This window comes from Sus scrofa, chromosome 9, assembly GCF_054392235.1.
Source record: "Sus scrofa isolate SSC_HxYL_T2T_F1_AM1 chromosome 9, Sscrofa_HxYL_maternal_Yorkshire_Landrace_v2.0, whole genome shotgun sequence".
Classification (NCBI taxonomy): Eukaryota; Metazoa; Chordata; class Mammalia; order Artiodactyla; family Suidae; genus Sus; species Sus scrofa.
Window position 1 is genome coordinate 20,037,960 of NC_139391.1, and position 23,724 is coordinate 20,061,683.

Consider the following 23,724-nt stretch of genomic DNA (forward strand, 5'->3'; position numbering starts at 1 on the left):
AAATTCCTTGGCATATTCAAGACCATGTTGAGTTTTGACAATGCTCCATCAGCCTACCTTTGGAAATGAAAAATGAATAGAAGAAAAATTTATACAGTAACCTGGATATATTACATAAAAAGTGTTGTCCAAAAATCCAACGCCAGAGTTCCCATTGTGTCTCAGTGGTAATAAACTCAACCAGTATCCGTGAAGATATGGATTTGATCCCTGGCCACACTCAGTGGGTTAAGGATCCAGCATTGCCAGGAGCTATGTTGCAGGTCAAAGACGTGGCTTCATTCTGGCATTGCTGTGGCTGTGGTGTAGGCTTGCAGCTGCAGCTCTGATTCAATCCCTAGCTTGGGAACTTCCATGTGCCACAGGTGCAGCCCTTAAAATTTTTTTTAAAAGTTAGAAAAAAACCAAAATCCATTGCAAATATGTGTCTATATATGTGTGCATATATAGACACATATAGATGGATAGATAGATATGTATATATACACACAGTGTTAGAGAGGTTATTTGGGATTCTAGGCAAGTCCACAAATGTCTGTTCACTGTGTAATTGTAGACAAACTATTGTGAGTGTGCTATTAAAACAGATTACTCAGCAATTCCAAAAAATTAAACAGGAAAACCACTGAAATTAAAAATTTTTATTTCTTTATTTATTTTTGCTTTTTAGGGCCACACCCGTGGCATATGGAGGTTCCCAGGCTAGGGATTGAAACAGAGTTACAGCTGCTGGCCTACACCACAGCCACAGCAATGCCAGATCTGAGCCACGTTTGCAACCTACACCACAGCTCATGGCAACATTGGATCCTTGACCCACTGAGAGAGGCCGGGGATCAAACCTGCAACCTCATGGTTCCTAGTCAGATTTGTTTCTGCTGCACCACAATGGGAATTGCTAAAAGTATTTTTAAGAACTATAGCTTAACTACTGGCCCTGGAGGTGACAAGATGGACAGACAGATCCATTTGTCTTGAGACCTAACATTTACTACATATTTACAATATACCAGGTCACGTGTTAAGACCCTTGCAATTACTAGGGTTACAATATTTGTTCTTACAACAACCTTATACAATAGATATTATTATCTTCTCCATTTAGCATACAAGGAAACTGAGGCACAGGGAAGTTAAATGATTTGCCCAAGGTCACACAGAGAATTAGGATTTGAATTGAGGCAGCTTGGTTCCAAAGTTCTTGCCCTACGTGACAGCCCCAGATTAAGAGCCACTGGAGAGTTACTGGGAAGAGTCAGGGCCAGCTCACAGGGGAGGATCACAGCAAACATCTAAAACCATCAGCAAGAGACTGGCTGGGGACAAGGCTGGGTATTCAGAATTGGGGATTGAGGATACAGTATTTCGTTGAAGCCATTTTGACGCTAGGGATATTTTGGCACTGATGCTTAATTCATTCGAATAAAAAGAAAAGTATTCAGTTTTCAAGTTTTAAAAAACCATCAAGTACTCTGTGCAGAGGAAACTCAGTCTAATGTTAGGATGAAGTGAGAGTCAGATAGGGGATTCAAGATGGCGCTGAAGTCAGATGTGGTGGGAGATGGAGCTTAAAAATTAGGGTAAGGTTGTTAAACACATTATCTCTTCATTTTAAAAAAGGGACGGGTTTGATATTTAGAATGTCCATAGCTTCAGAATGGGCTAAACAAAATGTTCTGTTTCAAAGAGTGCCTTGCAGGAGGAAGAAGCTGAGCAGTGAGTGCTAACCACAGCCTGCCTTGGGCAGAAGCAGAAGGAAGCCTCAGGCCAAGTGATGGGAGGAACGCTATTTTCTGTTCTGCTTGTCAGAAGGGCCAAAGAATCAAAACGCCACTTTTGCAATGGATGAGTTTACAAAATTACAGGAAGTGTGACATTTTAGAAGACAAGAAATATTTTTGAAACATCTTCATTCGGTATCTTTTTGGGGTTTGGTGGGTTTTTTTTTTTGGCCAAGCCCATGCCATACAGGAGTCCTGGGCCAAGGATCAAACCTGTGTCATAGCAGTGACAACGCCAGATTTTTAACTGCTAGCCACCAGGGAACTGCTATGTGACATATTTTTGCTTTGGAGAATTTCCCTCCTGAAAACTGAGATTATCTGATGAAGTGGCATCACCTCTGCTATTCTCATGGATCAAGACAAATAGACTATGGTGAAAAAACTGGAATATAGAACCAGGTTCAAATCCAGGTTCCATCACTTGCCAGCTGTGTGTCTTCAGGCAAATCTCAATCTCTCTCTATCTCTTTTTTTTTTTTTTTTTGGCTTTCTAGGGCTGCACCTGTGGCATATGGAAGTTCCCAGGCTAGGCATTGAATTGGAGCTGCAGTTGCTGGCCTAGGCCACAGCCACAGCAACTCCAGGATCTCAGCTGCATCTGTGACCTACACCATAGCTCACAGCAACACCAGATCCCTGACCCACTGATCAAGGTCAGGGATCAAACCCACATCTTCGGATACTACTTGGATTGTTTCCACTGGGCCCCAAAGGAACTCCCGCTCAATCTCTTTGAAACTTGTGTGTCTTCAGGCAAATCTCAGTCTCTCTGAATCTTAGTTCCTTCATTGATGAAAACCCTAAGTCTCAGGGTTGTGGGCCTTAAATTGTGCCTCAGCTAATCAGCATTCAGTAAGTAGTCATCAAATGGCAAGAGTGGTTAGTGGGATTAGAGTCGAGTCTGTGTTTTACTTTTAAATTTTCATGAGTATATATTGTGTTTATATTAGAAACAAAAACTATAAAACATTCTTTTTAAAAAGGACAGGCACATATATATATGTGTGTGTGTGTGTATAACTGAATCACGTTGCTGTATACCTGAAACTAACACAACATTGTAAATCAACTAGACTTCAATAATAAATAAATAAACAAACGTTGTAAAAGCTCAGGCATAATTTCTCATATTTTCGCATTTGTTCTCCCCCCCTTTGTCTCCTTCATGTCTCTTTCTGCTGTACAAAACTTGGGCCCTCTCTACACAGCGACATTCAGAGGACTCTCCAGGCTGCTGGTATTCTGTGTGCCCCAGCAGGGCTTTGGGGGGTCAGCGCACTGCTCCCAGGCCTGCAGCACTTACATGAGGCTGAGATCAGTGGTAGCTCAGAGCCCACAGGGAGCTCCCTTCTCTCCATTATGTATCGATCCCATCCCGCCGCTCCCTCATCTGCCACTCAGTGGGATGCTCCCTGCTGCCCCCAGTCCTCAGAGAGCTCTATTTTTTTTCCTCCTTCTAGTTCCATTTATTCAGCCTCAAGGCCTGGAGGCGCTGACATCAGCTGCAGCAGTGGAGCCTGCAGTTGGTCTCTGAAAACCAGGGAGAGTGTGGGCAAGTGTCACTGAACAAGGCAAAATGCTGGTGGGAAACTGGCCTCTAGTCTTGAAGCTTCCTCTGGTTCTCTACTTTTCCTTTATAATTTTAGGTATGTGGGTCCCAGATCTCCAATTTGCCTTCCGGAGCTGTCTTAGCAATAAGAGAAAAGATGGATGTAGGGATGTGAGGCTGAGTTACACCGGCCCCTGAAGCATCCCAGCATCCAGAGGCATAGCCAAGGGCTCTGTCACACTGAAGATATCTTGTCTAGGAGTTCCCTTGTGGTGCAATGGGTTAAGGATCTGGTGTTGCCACTGTCGTGGCTCAAGTGGCTGCTGTGGTGCAGGTTTGACCCTTGGTCTGGGAACTTCGACACGCCACGGGCACAACTGAAAAGATACCCAGTCTGCCCACCCTCTCACACAAAGGCCTCAGGGCTGCGGAAGAGCCAAAGGGCCAGGATATTCCTGACTGTGTGACCTCTGGGAGCACAAGGTGTGGTTCGTCAGCTCCCTCTCAAATCCACTCCTGCTAACGTGTTCCTTTCTCTGCAAACATGGCTGCCCTTTGCCCAGATGCCTAAGTCAGAAATCGAGGTGTCATCCTGGACCACATCCCACATCAAATTATCCGTGCAACCCTACTCACTCCTTCAAAATGGTCCTTCAAGCCATCCACTTCTCTCCACTTCCACTGCTACCAGCCAGCAGACACAGCCATGCTCTCCCGCCTCTAAAAGGTATTCTCCAACAGGACAGTTGTTTGAATGCCAGGTAGCCCCAGATGAAAGCTAGAGAGGATAAGGAACACTCAGAGGTCACACAGGAAGTAAGTGACCCATCCAGAGGAGGATCGAGGCTTCCGGGTCCCAAGTCCAGCACTGCTCTGGACACCACCCGTCTCTACTTGTTCGCTCGTTCACTCTGTTGGATTGAGACCCTGCTCAGTTCCAGACACAGTGCTGAAGCGATAACTGTCTCCCTCTGGGGGTGACTCCTCACGTTGGATTGTGGCCTTCTGCCTGTTAACTAATGTCCCCTCGTTCCTGCCTGTTCTCAGTGGCAGACAGGGTAGGGCATCCCTCAGGCCCCTGCCAGTCCTCACACTCCAGCACGTCACACGTTGGTTCTGCACGGTCTACTACTCACAAATAGCTTCTGAGCTGGAAGTTATACACATTGAGGCACTTTGGAGGAAAGGACTCTTCTCTACTCTGCCCAATTTATAATCTACGTGAGAAAGGGGAACACGAAAGTTAATCTCGTTCAGTTTTCATTCCTATCACATTCCATAACTTCTTAGGAACTCAAAGCTTAGAGCATGAGAGGGTCCACCGTGTACCTAGGATTCCAAATGATTCATCTCATGCATGTTAATGAAGGGGTGCTATGTGCCAGCCCAGTAACAGGTGCTGGGAGCACATCACTGTATTACACAGACTGATACCCTGCCTGAGCAGACCTTATAAACTAATGGAATTTGACCTAACTTATTCCTTAGTTTCCTTTTAAGAATATTCGCTTCTAGATGCCATCTTCATAAAAATTAATACAAGATTACAACACAATTAATACAAAATCAATACGATTAACTTTTAATTAATACGAGATTATAGAATCATAGATTCTAGGAGACATAAAAGAGATATTCATTTAGTCCAGTGCCTTTCTGCCCCGAGCCAAGGTTCAATCTCTTTTACAATATCCCTGTCAAGTGATCACGTGGCCCCTCTTTGGACACCTCCAATAACAGGGAATTCACGGCCTCCAAGGTGACCCATTCTATTTCTAAACAGCAGACGAAGTTAGAGTGTTCTTCCCTATGTTGAACCAGAATCAGTTTCCCTAAAACTCATACTGCGTTCTGCCCTCTGGGTCTACACAGGTCAAGACAGTCTTTTCTGCTCCCAGTTGGCCCTCGGTCCCTCGGCTGTGGTTATTAGGTCTCTGAAGCGTTCTCTTCTCCAGATCAAACATTTCCACTTGATCCCATCTTTCTCCCTACACATGGTTTCCAGCTCCTTCTCTAGTCAAATGACCAACAGAGCTCCTCTCTTCCACTCCCTGGAAACATGAAAAGAATCTTCACATAAACAATGTTATTCTCCTTGGAGTTCCCTAGTGGCCTAGAGGTTAAGGATGCAGCATCGTCACCGCTGTGGCTTGGGTTCAATCCCTGGCCTGGGAACTTTTGTATGCCATAGGCGTGGTCAAAACCAGAAAACAAGCCCCCCCCCCCAATATTATTCTCCTTGATTCTCCCATATTAAGCTTAGAGACCATGCGATCATAGAGCAGACTTCTCCCACCCTTGCAACACTCCACCATATAAATAGCTCTGTGCACAGTGTTAAAACAAGTAGGTCAACTTTATTATCCACAAACTAGAGCTAACCTCCAGGGTTGTTGTCAATATGTGAAGAGATATGAATCTTGAGTTAAATACTTCAGCAAGTGTTGATTGAACACCCATCATATACTGGACACTGGGCTGGGCTCCGGCTAAGGTACAATCCTGAAGAAGACAGAAAAGACCTCTACCCTTAAGGGGCTTATGGCCTAGAGCCTGAGTTTAAGCAGTACTGCAAGGGTCATAGAGTTTGAACTGAAGCCCTGGGGCCCCCCATCACCTAGGCTGGAAGCTCAAAAATGGTCCCCACTGTTAACAAGTATCATCACGATAAACAAATATATAATCAAATTAATGCCAATTAAGCCTTGAGGTGGTATCATTTCCTTATGGTAATAATGCTTCTAGAAGCAGAAGAAAGACCAAAGTGGTATTTCATATGAATAATAACCATTATATCACAGGTTGTCTCATTTCCTCCTCCTCTTATTTCCCATAAATCAAGAAGTTTTATAGTAAATGAGCTGGGTTACTTTCCACACAGTGGCTGTTTCTTCAAATCAGGGTTACTTTTCTAACGTGGTTAAACTGAATGAGAAACCCTAGAACAGAACAGCAGCCTCACTGAGGCATTTATAGGAACACTGCCAGCCCCACCTCCCCCAGCTATCTGCTAGGGCAGTTATCTTGGTAAATTCGCCTTCAGCCACCATCTTTTCCAAAAGGCTACGGAGCAGTAGATGGGCTGCTGACATCAAGGAGACTTTCAGCTTTTACAAAAGCTGTGTCTTGGCTTCCTTGTCATTCCACATCCCAGTCTCTTAAGTGTTCGGTCAAGGAACTGATAGAAATGGAAGAGTTATTTACTGTAAAACACGCAGCCTCTTTGCCCAGTTGAAACCACTGATCTTCCTGTTTCTCTGTTAGCGTCAGATAATCCACCATCTTGGGTGGGGTGTGCATGAAACCACCACCTTGCTAGGCGAGGGGAGTGACCACAGAATGTCATCATCTATGTCAGAAGAGGAGAGAATATTTAGCAGGAAGGACTTCACATTTGCATATCTGAGAAGATGCTCCTTGTCCACCACGCTGCTGGAGAAAACCTTAAGATTGCTTTCATTAAGCTTTGTCCATCGACCTTACATTCTGACAAGATTTTCAAATGCTATCCATGTCTTGGTGTATTAATCACGATAATATTTGTGGAGTTCCCATCGTGGTGCAGTGGAAACGAATCTGACTAGGAACCATGAGGTGGCAGGTTCGATCCCTGGCCTCGCTCAGTGGGCTAAGGATCCAGCATTGTCATGAGCTGTGGTGCAGGTCCCAGACGCTGCTGTGGCTCTGGCACAGGCTGGCAGCTGTACCTCCGATTGGACCCCTAGCCTGGGAACCTCCATATGCCACAGGTGTGGCCCTTAAAGGACAAAAGACAAAAAAAAAAAAAAATCATGATAATATTTGTAATGGCTAGAATTTATTATCTACAATTAGCCTGACATCGTACCACACATGACAAACGTTATCTCAGTTAATCCTTACACTAATCCTCTAAAGTCAGCATTATTCTCTTTTTTTTTCCATAAGGAAACTGGTTCAGAGAGGGCAAGAGGTTTGCTCAGGGTGATTTAATCAAGTGCCAGGACTCGGGCCCCATCCAGTGCCTGTGATCTTTTTATTCTCTTAACCCACCACCCTGTATCCATCTACCCCAACTCAGAATAGAGGGGGCTGCTCTCAGGATGTACTTCCTCTCTAACTGGCTCGCTCCCTTCCACTGTTCATGTCCTTTTCCAACTTCTAGAGAGGATTTAGTTCCTAGGAAAGAAGATAATTCACTTATATTTCTCCCCAGGGAATACAACAGTAAGATCTCACTAAGGGCACTTTGAGAAACACACAAACAAGCCGGAACACAATGCTATAGCTAGAATTTCGGACTCCTACTTCAAAAGTACAGAGAGGATCCCATTTCATCAAATCACCTATGTGGTAGGCTATGTAGTAGCCGTGGAATTGACTCAACAGTAAACCCTCTCTTCACTGTGGCTCCAAACTGTACACCCTCTTGTTCTCCAAATCCGGAGAGGATAAAACCCTCCCATCCTTGGGGTGACACTTAAAAGTGGTCGAGCAGAGACATACTGTTGTTCAAACACGGATATGGGAACTTGCTGCTCTGCACAAATGAAGAATCTTCCCCAGAAATCCAAGAAACTGGGAGGACTTATTGTGCAGAGTGGAATACAAGCTTGCACTCCCCTTCAGACAAGCTTGGCGTCATTTAGAAGAGATTGAGAGAGGGAGAGTTCTTGGCATTGATACTTAAGACTCTGACACCTGAAAGTCATCGTTTCAACTGGAATGGAAGGAGCATGAAGATAGAGATGTATAGGGATCGGCAAGCCAGGAAAGAAAGCAGACTGGGGTGGTGACAGCAACTCTCCACATCTATAAAGCGTTTCCGAGGTTCCGGGCCCTTACGTTATGTGTTTTAATCCTTACAACAGGCTGAGGGGTAGGTACATTTTAAAGATGTAGAAATGAAGCTTGGAGAAGTTAAGTAACTTGCCCGAGTCCTCCTTGTTGGTAAATACAGGGCTGAGAGAACTGAACCCAAATTTCTCTGACTCCAAAGTCTAAGCGCTTAACCATTCATGCTAATCATTAACTGCGCTTACCTAACAATTTCGTCTGGTCCATGGTGATCAAGGACTAGAGGTTAAATACTAGAAACACACTGCCTATTATTTATTGTCTTTATATGTATATAAAAGCTAAATGTGTACTTGTTACTTTGTAAGATGGATGATATCATTTTAAATTAATTTTTTTGTTGTCCCTATAACTCTAAACTAACAACTCTACGTAATATACAAGGACATACGGATTCAATGTCTCCAAACCAACAATTTTATTCAAGAAACTGATGCCCAGAGTGGGCAGACAACATAAGCAGCAGCCGTTATAGACCTGAGCCTGATGAAAAATGCTACTTGTTTCATTTATGTTTGTAGAGCGGATTATGATCTCCTGGGTATCCTATATATTATTTCATTTGACCCCTACAAAAAAATAAGGAGGTATGTAAGTAATATTATCTCTATTCTACATATAAGGGAACCCTCCCAGATTATAAGCCTGTTAAGTGGTAGAACTGGGACCCCAGTTCAGGTCTTGAGAATTCAAACCCCAAATAAATGAACTTCTAGCCCTTTTAGCCTTTCAATAATGCGGATGGACTGTACTCAAATCCTGGCTCCACTGTCCATCTCTCTAAGCCTCTCCTCACTCAAATAAGGAATGAGGATGTCTACCCCACGGGATTTGAAACTAAATCAAATGCTGTAGGTTAAGGCCCTTTGATAAAGTAGTGAACAGAATAGATGCAGAGCCCGCCTTCATGGACCTGAGAGTCTGGAGTTAGTAGATGGGGAGTGAAAAACAAACATTCAATAATTACACACTTAACAATCAAGCTACAATAATCCCATGCGCTTTAAAGGAAAAACACAGAGTGCTTTGTAGGTGAAGAGCGGATGAGTTAGCCTCCTGCGTGGCCAGGGTAAGGCCTTCCTGGGCAGTGACAGAGGGTGCTCGGGAGATTTAAGGAACGCCATTAGTGAGGAAGCTCGGTGTCCTTGAGGAACAAAGAAACGACTTATGAAACGGGAGTGTCAGGAGCTCCAGGAAGAACGATGCGAAAGGATGTTCGTGAAGCAGGAAGTGTCCAGGCCACATGGGGCCTTGCAAGTCAAGCTTAAAATTTTCACCTTTATCCTAAGAACTTTGAGAAGTGATCAAAGGGCTTTAGACAAGGGGGCAACGTTAGACTTGAGATTTTAAAACTTGAAGTTCCTCATTAGGGAAAGCTGGGGTCTCTTTAAAAGCTTTCCATTCTTTAAGGAAAAACAAAAAACAAAAAACAAAAAACTTCTTTAACACACTTACCTAGCAAAGAGAGATATAGGGTGTGTGTTTGAAACACAGAATGAGAAGACCTAGACTGGGGCAAGTACCAGGTCCCCCCTTTACTATTTTTAGGATCTAGTATATGTCACCTCAAAGACTAAATCTTCTCTTGCCACCTAATACCACTGCTTCTCTCTTTGAGCAAGAATTAACTTCCAGGAGTTCCTGTTGTGGCTCAGCAGTAATGAACCCTACTAGTATCTATAAAGACTCATGTTTGAGTCTGGCCTTGCTCAGTGGGTTAAGGATGCGGCATTGTCCTGAGTGGAGGTGTAGGTCACAGATGTGGCTCAGATTCTGAGTTGCTGTGACTGTGGTGTAGGCCGGCAGCTGCAGCTCTGATTGGACCCCTAGCCTGGTAACTTCCATATGTCGCAGGTGTGGCCCTAAAAAGACAAAAAAAAAAAAAAAAAAAAGAATTAACTTCCAAATCCCCAAAGGCCATTGGAAACCAGTGTACAGTCCCGAGGAGCTAATTTATCCATATTCTCTGTGCTGAGCAAACATTGATTAAGTATCAGCCATGTGCCCAGCATCATATTGGGTGTGGGGGTACAGAGGTGGGTAAGATAGAGGCCCTGTCCTCACAGTCTGGGGTAGAGTTAGACCAGAAAAATAACTGAGTAATCGAAATCAGGTAGGATCTATTACAGAAGTCGGGAGTGAGTAACTCAGAGATAGAGTCAGATAAAGTTTTAGAAGAGGGGATTGGCATATAGTGTGTGCTCAATGCATGTGCAGTAATACATGTTGAGTAAACAAAAGTTTGAGCTGTCTTTTTTCCCCAACCCTATTGAGATATAGTTGACATATAACATTGTTTAAGCTCAAGATATACCACGTGGTAATTTGACACACTTACATATTGCAAGAGACTCCACCATAACATGACTGAGCTGAGTCTTGAACGAGGGCAAGTTTAGCAGACAGAATAAGAGGAGTAAGAGCAAGATCACAAACTGATCTGAGATTATTCTATCAGCAGTCAGCCAGATGGGTTGAAAAGGAGCGATTACGGTGAGGAGACCAAGTGAAAACCTGGGGCAGTAATCCAGCAGAAAGGTGAAGGAGATTTAATACTCACTCAGCAGTAATTCTGGCTGTGCTGGGTTTGCCTGACACTAAGTTGCACGCGGTGGTACCATGTACGGCTTGTATGTGTGATGGCCTTTCCCCATGAATGGATGTGTGTTCCCCTCACCAAGGCAGGGACCAGCTCATCTGCTGAAATCCTCAGAGTCCCCAGTTTTGTGCTTAGTACCTCATGTGTACCCATCAAAAGTTGGGTTGACCATTGCACGCACCGAGCTGGGGTGGGAGGGGGGCCGCTGGAATGAAGGAAGCGGGAGGGGGGAGGCCTTCCCTTCTACCTCACCGCATAGACATCTTCCCTCCCATAGAAGAAAAGTCTGCATCTTACACTCAGCCAAACCGCTTGTTATCTTTCCCCTCAAGCCTGATATGTCCTTTTACTTGGTCAGTTATTCCCATCCCTCCTAGCTAGAAACCTCAAGATCACACTGGAAGCAAAGGACAAAGCTGGGGGGCAAAAGTCATATTTTAGGCTTTTTAAAAAGTTATTTTTTGGGAGTTCCCGTCGTGGCGCAGTGGTTAACGAATCCGACTAGGAACCATGAGGTTGCGGGTTCGGTCCCTGCCCTTGCTCAGTGGGTTAACGATCCGGCGTTGCCGTGAGCTGTGGTGTAGGTTGCAGACGCGGCTCGGATCCCGCGTTGCTGAGGCTCTGGCGTAGGCCTGTGACTACAGCTCCGATTCAACCCCTAGCCTGGGAACCTCCATATGCCGCGGGAGCGGCCCAAGAAATAGCAACAACAAAAAAGACAAAAAAAAAAAAAAAATTATTTTTTGGCCGCACCTGAGGCATATGGAAGTTCTTGGGCCAGGGATTGACCTGAACTGCTGCAGTGACGACACCGGATCCTTAACCCGCTGTGCCACAAGGGAACACTTTTTAGGCTTTTAGGAACTATACTTTTCCCTCCAGAATCTTCAAAAGAGTTTTTCCTCTCATTCACACATAGAAAAGAAGTAGGTGATCTTAGGATCTAGTGATGCCATTTCTCTGAATCTACTCTAGAGACAGACTCACACGTGTACCTAAGCATGTATAAGCATGTTCTTCCTCAGAGAAAAAGTGGAAACAGCCTAAGAGTCAATTAATACAACATACGCTAAATAAAGCATAGTATAATCATAGCACAGAATACCATGCAACTGCCACAATGAAGTAGTTCTGTAAGTATCAGCACAGAAAGCACTGCAAGACCATTTAGTGAGAAAGGTAATTTGAAGAATGATCGATAGTGTATCACAGCATTGGAGTAAAAAAAATAACCGATCACAAACCAACAGCCTAAAACAGTAAATTGTCTCCTCTGGCTACAAACGTATGCATTAAATGCACAGAGAAAGGTCTGGAGAATACACGCAGAACTGATAACAGTGGTTACCTCTGTGAAGGTGAGAATGGAACCAGGGCTGGGAACGATGGTCCGAAAGAATTTAGTGTTATCTGTATTTAAATTTTTTAACAAGTGTAAGAGTGCATTCATGTGTTTATGATTTCATCAAATAATTTAAGGTAAGAAAACCATTAAGGATGTACAGTACTGTTTTTAAGAGTAAAAAGTCTGAATGACCTAAATATCCAGCAATAGAAATATTATTAAATCAATCATGATACAATTCAGGTGGCCGAATTGAATAAAAATGAGGCTATTCATTTTTATATGCACAGATGTAAAGAAGTTAGTATTTTAGAGTTCCATTTAAAAGGAAGAAGATACTAATTATTATGTTCTGAATTATCCCATTTTTTGTTAACAAGTATAGGCACAGAAAGGGTTAAGATGATTTTATATAAAAGGTTGATAGTTGTTTCTACATCTGGTTGTGTTTTCTTTTGCTTTTGTTTGTTTATTTATTTATTTATTTATTTATGGGCTGCATCTACGGCATATGGACATTCCCAGGCCAGGGATCGAACCCGTGCCATAGCAGCAACCCCAGCTGCTGAAGTGAAAACACCAGATCCCTAACCCACTGTGCCAATAGAGAAGTCCTCTTTTGCTTCTTTATTTCCTAACTTTTCTATAAGAAAGAAGTAATATGAAAAATTTTATTTTCAAAATGTAAATTAAAGGAAGAAATTGAACTAGAAATGAGGAGAGAGAGCAGGAGGGAGAGAGAGGCAAGAGGAAGAAACGCATACTGATAATGGGGGTAATAAAGTAGAGAAAAGAAGGTATTGGGCTTTTTTTAAAAAAAGAGAGATTTTCTTCTTTTCCAGAGAGTTAAGGGGGAAAATATTTTTGTTCTCAGAGTTTTTGAGTATACTTTCCAAGCCATCAAATTCCTAAATATAACCAAAGATGATGATTTTACAAGGGAGCCAATATAAACAGAGCAGATGTTTATACTTCTCCATTAACAACATGGCATTAGAGCTGCAGACATTCTTTCAAATCGGCTTTTATTTTTCCAAAAAATTTCCATTTTGCATCCACTTTAAAATATAATCCCTCCACCCCTACCCCTGCCATGGCTTTAGAGTTCACAAGAAGGCAGAATAAGATTAACATGGCAACACTGAGGAGTGAGGATGGGGCCGGTGGAGGGGCAGGAGGGAGGGAGCAGAAGTTTAAGTATGTGGGTAGGAAAAGGAGGGAAGGGCTTTTTGCAGAGCGTTACCTTCAAGTAGCACTCACTACCCCAAAACCCTGGTGTGTATTCAGATCATCTAGGGATCTTGTGAAAAAGCAGGTTTTGATTCAGCAGGCCAGGGGCAGGATTCCCAGGTGATCCTCAGGCTGCTGGCCCACAGACAACTTTAAGGAGTGCAGCCTTAAGAGTCCTGGAGTTTGCTCATCCACCCTGGTCCATCTGCATTTCACACTGGAAGCCTCTGGCTGTAATAAGCTTGTTCTTCCAACCCTAGTGGGGTGTTTTGGTTAAAATACCAAACAGCGGAGACTTTTCAGAAAGTCATTTCACCATACCAGGTACAGTTTGAGGTTCTATGCATGGAAGTGAGTAAAGTGGGAAACAGAACATCAACTAGGCAGGAACCTCTAATATACAAATGTTACTCGTTATAAAGGGTGTGGTGTTATGGAAAAAGCCCTGGGCTGGATGTCCGAGGACCTGGTTTCAATCCTACTAAGCAGCCGTGTGCCTCTGTGCCAGTCATTTCTCTCTGGTTCTCTGTTTCCCTTTCTGTCAAATAAAAGAATTGGTCTACGTGGCTTTTGGAACCTTTTCAGCTCTTTTCAGGAGTCTAAAACGGAGATCCTCTATCAACAGGAAGGGAAGAAAAGAAAGATGTGCCACCACCCACAGAGCTGCCAAGGATCTGGTACATGTGATACCCTAATGGAGGAATTTTCCCCTTGTCTGCCCAGATCCAAAAATGTTATTGGAGTGAGAGACTGGGAAACTTGCCTGGTATGTAATTCCAGTGCCCTGACTTCCTGGTTTTGGCAATTTAGAGACAAGGGAATCTGGTCTAGCCCCTGTAAAGTTAGGCCGACCATGTGACCAGGCGCTCCAGGAACCTCGGGGCGGCTCAGCAGCTTTGATTCCAAGGTCCTCAATCTTTGGGGCCTCTCTTGGTTTTCACCTCATTCTCCAGCCCGGCTCAGCAGCCAAATTCTGAAGCCCCTTGAGCTTAAGGTCCCAGGCAAGTGGCCCTCCAGGCTTCCTGCTTGCGAAAGCTTCCCAGCCTGGGGCCAAATCCAGTTTTCCCAGCTCCTCAACCCCTCCTGCAATAGCACCCCTGGACCCTGAGTCTCCCAGACACCGCAGACTCTATTCAGGCCTGCAGCAGCCAAGCCTAAAAGAGCTGGGCAGGCCGGCAGTGACATCCTCAAACACAGGCCTGTCCCCTAGTCCGATAAGGCAGGGTGGGAAAGGGCCCTGCTAGAATGAGATTACCCAGACTCTGAGGCAGCCTCCTGCAGCTCTGCCTCACACCTCAACGGGCGGCCCTCCTTCCCCTTTAAATTACTAACAGGCCTGTGGCTATTCTAACAAAGACTCACAAGTCACCTAGAAACAGGCAGCTTCCTGTGGTTTGCCTAAGCCCTAGGGAAGGCAGCCTGAGTCCACCCAACCCCCCAACTCCTCCCCACCCCCCCACCCCCATTCCTGAGACGTGTCCCCAGTAGCCGGGCACTCAGGGCATGGCCTCCTGAGGCGCCCACTTGGGTTGCAGTGACCTTAGGGCTGCCAAGGGATTTATTTTTTCCCCTCTCATCGAAGCCTAGGCCAGGCTGAATGATGGGGCTGTGGTACAAAGGGTGCTTTTTATAATGTTCTTCCTTGGTATTTTGGTGTCTGGAAAGGGCTTCCTCTCCTCCCACGGTTAATTAGCAGCATCGAAGCATTTCCCTTTCCTCAACAGAGAGTCTGTTCCCAGCCCTGAGGCCGGGCAGAGGGGCGGCAGGTGTGGCTAAATGCTCCCTGAGGTTAACCTCAAACTTAAACTGGGAGCCCCACACGCGGTCGGAAGCCATGTGAGAGGCAGGGTTAGCTTCCATCTGGGGCAGGGTGGGCAAGAAGGCACAGGTCCCTGACAAGCTAGGGAATTGTTTTCTAGCATCTCAATCAGGTGAGGGAATGGGAGAAGGGGGTGGGGGACCAATGGGCGTTTGACACGTTTGTGAATTGTTCCTGCAACAAAGGCTTTTTAAAAACAACAGAGTGGAGCTTTATATATTTGAATGAGAAGCCCACAGAAGGGCCTATTGTCAGGAGGAAAAATTGCATGAGTAATTGTGCATGACTTCAGTCTTCCCAGTTGAAATGTTAGGCGTGCTAAGGATGACTGTGGACATGCCATTGTTTGCAGTGTGGGGAAGAGGGAGGAAGGAACTCCTGGGAGGTGGGGAGGCAGACTGTCTAGCAAGACAAGGGAGGCAAGAACTGAGAAGCTCTAACCCCTGCTTTTCCTTGCTGGTTCCCATTCTTCTAATTCTTCTAATTCTAATTGAGGCACCACCTCCTACAGGAAGCCTTCCTTGATACATTTCTCCTGTCTTTTCATTATTTGCTAGACTCTGATACTATTGGTAGGCCATAGCACAGTGAGCATGGACTCCAAGACCAAGCCTTTTTGTTTTGTTCAAGACCAGTCTTGACCACTTCCTCAATGTATAACCTTGGGCAAATCATTTAGCTTCTCTGTGCCTCAGTTTCCTCATCTATAAATAAGGGTAATGTCTACCTTCTATGGTTGTTGAGGTGATTAAATATGTTCTTACATATCAGACATGTGGAACGGTGCCTGACATATAGTGTGCACTCAATAAATATTAGCAATTATTATTTTTACTTGTATCCACAGTGGTTAGCAGAGTTTGTAATATATCAGAGGTCAGAAGTTTTTCCACCTTCATACACACCATAATTGCTTGAGGAGCTTTAAAAATACATGGGCCTGGGCTCCACTGGTCTAGGAGTGAAACCTGGTCATGGTATTTTGGAAAAATTCCCTGGGTATTTTTATTATGCAGCCAGTGTCATAGCTGCTCAATGACTATTTGTTGAAAGAAGGAATGAGTGAATGAACCAAATGGGATCAGAACAAATAAGGCCCAGCTACCCCATCCTTAGGAACGTGAAGACATGATTCTGTCTCCTTCTGAAAGTTGGCTATACATGGAATACATGAAAGAATCAAAATTCTATTCATCTCAACATATTGCAGTAATGAAGAAACAGGGAGAAAATGATGAGCGCTAATATTAGAGATCAATAGGTATTTCCTCTTGTTCTCCCTCCTGATGCAGCCTCATAGCTCAGGGAGTTGCCATAACAATTCTAGCCAGAAACTGAACTTTGACCTTTCCTCCCGTTTTAATTTCGATTTGCAATCCAATCTTTAATTTGGTGGACATAATAAAACATTTAAAGACCTCAAATAAAGAATTTGCACCACTCTAAAATGTAATCATGTGCAGAATAATAACGTAATTGTAATTAACTGCTTTACCGAGTTGGTTTACAAAATTTAAACCGACGGCTGCTTGTAGACCATTAAATCAGGCTCCTCACAATAGAAATAAGAAACCACAGCCAGGGTCTCCACTCTCAAGGAACTTATATATTAGTGGGGGAAGTAAAGACAAACATACTGAAAACCAGAGGACCATGTACAGAGTGTATCGCAACATAAAGAGGGCTTTGGAAACAGACTTTAGGTTTATATCCTATTAACTGCATGATTTCCATAATTCAATTAACCTTCCAGAGTTTTAGCTTCTTCATCAACCAAATGTGGAATTGGATGATTCGATCACAGGATTTTTGTGAGGCTTCAAAGTGACAACAGATGTACGTATCTAGTGCTTTTTGTTAAATCAAATTGTTTTAATTAACAAGCTGTATTCCAACAGCATGGTTTGTTGTCAGAAATGCTGTTATCAAGAAGAGAGATAATATGTAAGAGAAAGAAGCAAACAAGATGGAGAAACAAGCATAAGCACACACCAGCCCTCCTATCTCAAATCCCTTAAAAGACAGAAAATACAGCTTTCTTTTTGTCCTCACCCATGGCATGCGCAAGTTTCCCGGCCAGGGATCAAATCCACACCACAGCAGTGACCTGTACCACAGCTATGACAACACTGGATCTTTAACCTGCTGAACCACCAGGGAACTCCAAGATAGCTCTTAAAATCAGTAAGTCCTGACCAGTACCAGCAAACAGGAGAGGAGGCAAAACTGACAAAAATCCGGATAGGATTGGGGTTAGACCATTAGAGAGCCCAGAGCAGAGAATTAACACAGTGCCAAACACTCCTGAGAGACTATTTGAAGCAAAGAATCTCCAAGCTCCAAGGAAGCAGATAGAAAGCGTGAGAGTGTGTGTTTATGAAGCAATCGTCAGGGTTATTAATCTTTAAACTGCTCTCTGAACAACAGGCCTCTTTCCACCTCAGACAGCTGTTGGTGGCAGGTGTTGAACCACAGATAAAACATACAGCTTCGCTCTAAGAAAGGAAATCACCTGCCTGGGGAGGGCACCTGCTGGGGTATAAGGGCCTGTGAGAAAAGCACAGCCGAAAGTAACCCCAGCCACCTTTCACAGACACAGAAAGAGGAAAATGAAGGCGTTCCCATTGTGGCTCAGTGGGTTAAGAACCCAACTAGTACCCATGAGGATGCACATTCAATCCCTGGCCCCGCTCAGTGAATTAATGATCTGGCATTGCCACAAGGTGCGGTGTAGGCTGCAGATGCATTTGGATCTGGCATTGCTGTGGCTATGGCATAGGCCACTGGCTGCAGCACTGATTTGATCCCTAGCCTGGTAAATTCCGAATGCCACAGGTGTGGCCCCCCCCGCCAAAAAAAGGGAAGAAGAAGAAGAAAAAGAGAAAAAGAAAAGCTGTTCTATCCAGGATGTCAACTGTGGCTTCCTTGTACTCTGCCATTTGGGGGTGGATGAAAGATGAAGTGGGAGGGACATGATCCCCAAGCCTGCTCGAAGCACCTCTGCCTGCTCTAAGTACCTTACATGGAAATCTGCAGTCAAAATGTCCCGCTTAGGAGTTCCCGTCATGGCGCAGTGGAAACGAATCCAACTAAGAACCACAAAGTTGCAGGTTCGATCCCTGGCCTCGCTCAGTGGGTTAAGGATCCGGTGTTGCCGAGAGCTGTCGCAGACACAGCTCGGATCTGGCGTTGCTGTGGCTCTGGCGTAGGCTGGCAGCAACAGCTCTGATTAGACCCCCAGGCTGGGAACCTCCATATGCCACAGGTGTGGCCCTAACAGCATCCTAACTGACCCCCCACTCATTGGAGGAGCCTGCAGGGGCAACAACTCAAAAGTGAAGTGAAAACTTAAACAAGATACCTACAAATTCAGCTATCCTTTAAACATAAATGTGAATGGAAAACTAAGCACCAACAGTAACTGAGGAAATTCAATAGCCCTAAAGAAAGGAACTAACAACAACAACGAAAAAAGAAAGATGAACAAACTGAAAACTGACTCCAGAGAAAAGATGGATAAAAGAACCCAGAAAAAAATTTTTTTCTAAATTCTAAATAGCATCATTCTTAGAAAGATGCATGAGGATACTGTAGGAGGCTGCTGTGAAAAGGGAACAAACTGCTTTGACAAAGGAAAAGCAACAAACGAACAAAATGGAAAATTTAAAAGGTGATAGCAAAACTAAAGTAGTAGATAGAATAAATAATAGAATGGATATGCCAAAAACTGGGGATATTTTCCAGAAGCTAAGTGTGAGGACATCTCCCTGAATATATAAAGAAGATCAAGAATGGAAATTACAGCAAGAGACTGCTGTGGATTGAATTGCGTCCCCTTCCTCACAAATTCACATGTTGAACCCGTAATCTCATATGGGGATAGGGCCTGTGAGGAGTCGATAAAGGTTAAATGAGGTCATAGGGTAGAATTTGATTAGCTGCTGCCCTTATAAGAAGAGGAAGATAAATTCCCTCTGTGGCTCAGCATGTTAAGAACCTGACATAGTATCCATGAGGATGAGGTTCAATCTCTGGCCTCACTCAGTGGGTTAAGGATCTGGCATCACTGTGAGTTGTGGTGTGGGTTGCAGATGCGGCTCGGATCTGGTGTTGCTGTGGCTGTGGTGTAGGCCGGCAGCTGCAGCTCCAATTCACCCCCTGGCCTGGGATCTTCCATATGCTGAAGGTAGGGCCCTAAAAAGAAAAGAAAAGAAAGAAAGAAAGGAGAAAGACCTGAAGACGAAGAGACACCAGAGCTATCTCTCTGCCATGTGAGGACATAGCAAGGACAGAGCAAGAAGGCAGCTGTCTGCAGGTCCGGAAAAGAACCCTCATCAGAAAATGAGTCAGCCAGCACCTTGATCTTAGCCTCCAGAACTTCGAGAAAATAAATTTCTATTGTTTAAGCCACATAGCTTGTGGTATTCTGCTATGGAAGTCCAAGCAGAGTAATGCAGAGACACAAAGGATTGATTCACAAATGCCTCTGTTCATTCATAAGATGTACCAAGAAGGAACTAAAAAGCTGTAGGGAAGAGATCTACAAAGAAATAAGAAAAGAAAATTTCCCCAACTCCAAGAAAGGCTCAAGACTTCTTAGGGCCTGCCAAGTGTTAGGCAATGTAAATTTTAAAATATCCTTACTTAGGCAAATACAAAGAGAGCAAAGCAGAACAAAGCAAACAAAGAGAAAACCCTAAAAGAATTCAGAAAAGAAAAATACGTTTCCTACAAGGAACAAAAACGAGATTGGCTTTTAGACTTCCAAAAGGTAGCTGAATGTTGGGCAGCAATGAAGCAATAACTTCAAAATTTGGAAGACAATAATTTTGGACCTAGAATTATGTACCATACTAGCCAACCTAGCATAAAACGAGAGAGCAAAAATAAAGACATTTTCTAATTACCCTTCAGGCTGTCAAAAGTGAGTAAACTTGATTAACTCCAGCATTAGTAAGATTTCAGGGGAAACAGTGCTCTCAAACTCTGTGGGAATGTCAATTGGTACAACCATTTTTAGAGGGCAGCTTGGAAATGTGTATCAAAATTTTCCATTCTCAGCTATTTAATCTGGAGAAAAGCCTGTACAAACACACAAGAGCCACGCAGACAGTGGGGTCAAGAGTGCAACACTGGGGAGTCCCCTGGCGGTACAGTGAGTTAAGGATGCAGCGTTGTCACTGCTGTGACTCTGGTTACTATTGTGGCATGGGTTCGATCCTTGTCCAGGGAACTTCCCCATGCCAGGAGGTTCGGCAAAAAAAAAAAAAATAGAATGCAGACCCTGGAGTCAGAGTGCTATAGTTCAAATCCTGACCCAGCCCTTATTAGTCATAGGACTTTGGGTGAGATTGCCTTAGTTGCCTCAGCAGTGAAACAGGTATGATAGCATAGACTAACTATTTCACAAGGGTTGTTGTTTGTTTTAAGAATTTTTGTTTTAACAAGTTCCTATGCACGCAGTGCTTAGAACAGATCCTGGTATAAAAGTCACCTTTTATCCATGGAAGATACATTCCAAAACCCCCAGTGGACAGTACCGAACCCTACATATACTATATATTTTTTTCTATGCATACATCACTGTGTTAAAGTTTAACTTATAAATTAGGCACAGTTAGATTTTTTTTTATGGCCACACCCCCAGCATATGTGAGTTCCTGGGCCAGGGATTAAACCTGAGTCGCAGCTGTCACCTATACCACAGCTGCAGGAATGCAAGATCCTCTAACCCACTGCACCGGGCTGGGGAAACCCGAGGCACAGTAAGAGATTGCCAACCATAACTAGTAATAAAATAGAACAATTGTAAAGACAGTTGACTCTTGAAAAACATGAGGCATGAGGGATGGAGTTCCCACTGTGGCTCAGTGGGTTAAGAATCCCAACTGCAGGAATTCCCGTCATGGCTCAGTGGTTAACAAACCATGCTAGAATCCCTGAGGACTCGGGTTCTATCCCTGGCCTTGCTCAGTGGGTTAAGCAGCCAGCGTTGCCGCGGCTATGGTGTAAGCTGGCAGCTACAGCTCCAATTCGACCCCGAGCCTGGAAACCTCCATATGCCATGGGTGCAGCCCTAAAAAGCAAAAACAAAACAAAAGAGTCTGACTGCAACAGCTTAGGTTGCTACAGAGACGAGGGTTTGACGCCCAGTCTGGCGCAGTGGGTTAAAAGATCTGGCATTGTGACAGCTAGGTTGCAGCTGCAGCTCAGATTCAATTTCTGGCCTGGGAACTACCATATGCCATGGACGTGGCCATTAAAAAAAGAAAGAAAGAAAGAAAAAATGAGGGTTAACATTCCCATCCTTCCTGCGGATGAAAATTCACCTATAACTTTAGAGGTGGCTCTCCCAATCTGTGGTCCTGCATCCTGGATTCAACCACCCACAAATGGTGGAACATTGCAGTATTTTTTTTTTTCCCCACATCCATGGCATATGGAAGCTCCTGGGCCAGGGATCAAACCCGTGCCAAAGGTTTGAGTCCACAGTGATGCAAGCCACAGCAGTGACAATGCCAGATCCTTATCTGCTGGGCCACCAGGGAATTCCCTGTAATATATACTTATTGGAAAAAAAATCCATATATAAGTGGATCCTCACAGCTCCAACCTGTGTTATTCAAGGGTCCATTGTTCTGAGAAAAAAAGTGGTGTGAACATGGTCTCTTTTTTTCAAAATATTTTATTGTTCAAATGTAACCCCTTTTCATTTTAACTAAGTACTTTCAAACACTGTGGCTCTAACTTTTGCAGTTGAGGTTCAACAGCAAAACTAGCATAAATTTCTTTTTCCTTCTTCACAATTTCATGGCTAGAAGATTCATTCTTATTGTGTATCTTAGCAACCTGAGCATATGATCTTGAGGAAAGCCAAGGACTTTTACCTTTTCACATAAAGGAATTTATGGCTTCTCTTGGTATATCTGTGTTGTCAGCATCGCTATTCTTGCTTTTGGGGGCCTTTATTAAGTAAAATAAAGGGTTATTTGAACACAAGCGCTATGATGCTATGACAGTCTGATAACCTAGATGGCTACTAAGTGACTAACGGACAGGATACAGCAGACAAAAGGATGATTCATATCCCAGGGACTGTCAGAGATTTTGTCATGCTCCTCAGAACAGCACACAATTCAAAACCTATGAATTACTTATTTCTGGAATTTTCCATTTAATATTACAACCCACGGTTGACCATGGGTAACTGAACGGCAGATAAGGAAACACTCCTGTACAAACAAAGCACTCAATAAATGAATATTATTATCGTAAAGTGCATATATGGATATTAGATGTCATGAAAAAACATTAGATATTTTAGATCGTCTCCAATTTTGAGCCAGTGCAGCATTTGCAGTGACACAAAATTGGATGACCTAATATGTATTAATAGGACAACGATACAGCCATAGTAGGGAATGCTATGCAGCTGTGAAGAAAAAGATGAGCGAATTATACTGATTGTAGGGGCTAGTACAGAAAGGTCCGAAAGACATATTGCTAAAGTAGACGAGGGGGAGAAAATGGAACAATACAAATGAATGATCTCACTAAAAATATATATATGACAGAGTTCCCGTTGTGGCTCAGTGGATTAAGGACCCAACCTTGTTTCTGTGAGGATGCAGGTGAGATCCCTGGCCTCAATCAGTGGATTAAGTATCCAGTGTTGCCACAAGCTGCAGTGTAGGTCACAAATGCAGCTTGGATCCAGTGTTGCTATGGCTGTGGCAGACTGCAGCTCTGGTTTGATCTCTGGCCTGGCAACGTCCATGTGCCGTAAAAAAGGAAAAAAAAATACATGTATATGATATTGGAGGTATGTCCAGTGGGTATGGGGGTGGGGGTTCGGGGCAAGCAAGGGGAGCCATCTGCCCTGGTGTAGGCAGGAAGGGGCTGCATCAACCCTGGATAATGTGAAACAGTCATTTTAAACAGTAACTTGAAAACAAAAATAAATAATAGTAAAATCTCCTTGGTTTGCTTTTTATTATCATCATGAACAGTGAAAATAAACATTGTAGGTGATAAAACACTACTCCCTGCCAGGGGAGCCTCCTTTCCCTCTACCCCATAACCCCAGAAAAAGGCAGAGCATAAACTTATTCACGGCACCTACTAAGTAGGAGGATAATTTACAGAAGGAAATGGGGGGGGGGCGGGCAGTGAGTAAGATTGTTTACCTTCTACTTGTTTCTTTCTTAAAAATTTTTGCAAAGAATATATTCCTTTATTTATGATTGCTTGTACAGTTAAAACATTTTTAATTTGAAAAAAGAAATAACATGGTAGGCAAAAAGACCTATTCTAGGACGTCAGAAAAATGGAGTGCCATGATTGCATATAACCATCTTTCCAAATATTCTAAGTTCATGGAATATGGGTTAGGTATAATGATTGCATTTCCAGAACTAAAAATCCGAACCCAGGATCTGCCAGAGAATTTTTGGTGTAACTTCTAAGTAGGAGAGGCAGCCTAGGACATCCAATCTGGGTGCCAAAATAATAGGTTTTTGGACAATCTGACTGTTTATGATCTCAAATGGACTGTTAGAACTG

At 43.7% G+C, this 23,724-nt stretch overlaps 1 protein-coding gene across 6 annotated transcripts in view; it reads right to left on the bottom strand.

Annotated features, from left to right (window-relative positions):
- Nucleotides 1-628: 628 nt before the first annotated feature.
- The window catches only part of LOC106504836 (uncharacterized), a 172,075-nt gene continuing 148,979 nt past the window's right edge, over nt 629-23,724 (bottom strand). For 2 of the 6 annotated variants that reach the window (XM_084975614.1, XM_084975616.1), the window contains one exon: nt 3,858-4,111. In XM_084975614.1, coding sequence (XP_084831740.1) covers nt 3,987-4,111 — 125 coding nt within the window. In that variant the 3' untranslated portion in view covers nt 3,858-3,986. Of the gene's footprint in view, nt 4,112-23,724 lie in introns of all 6 variants that reach the window. The other 4 variants (XM_084975613.1, XM_084975612.1, XM_084975615.1 and 1 more) reach the window with 3 other exon arrangements.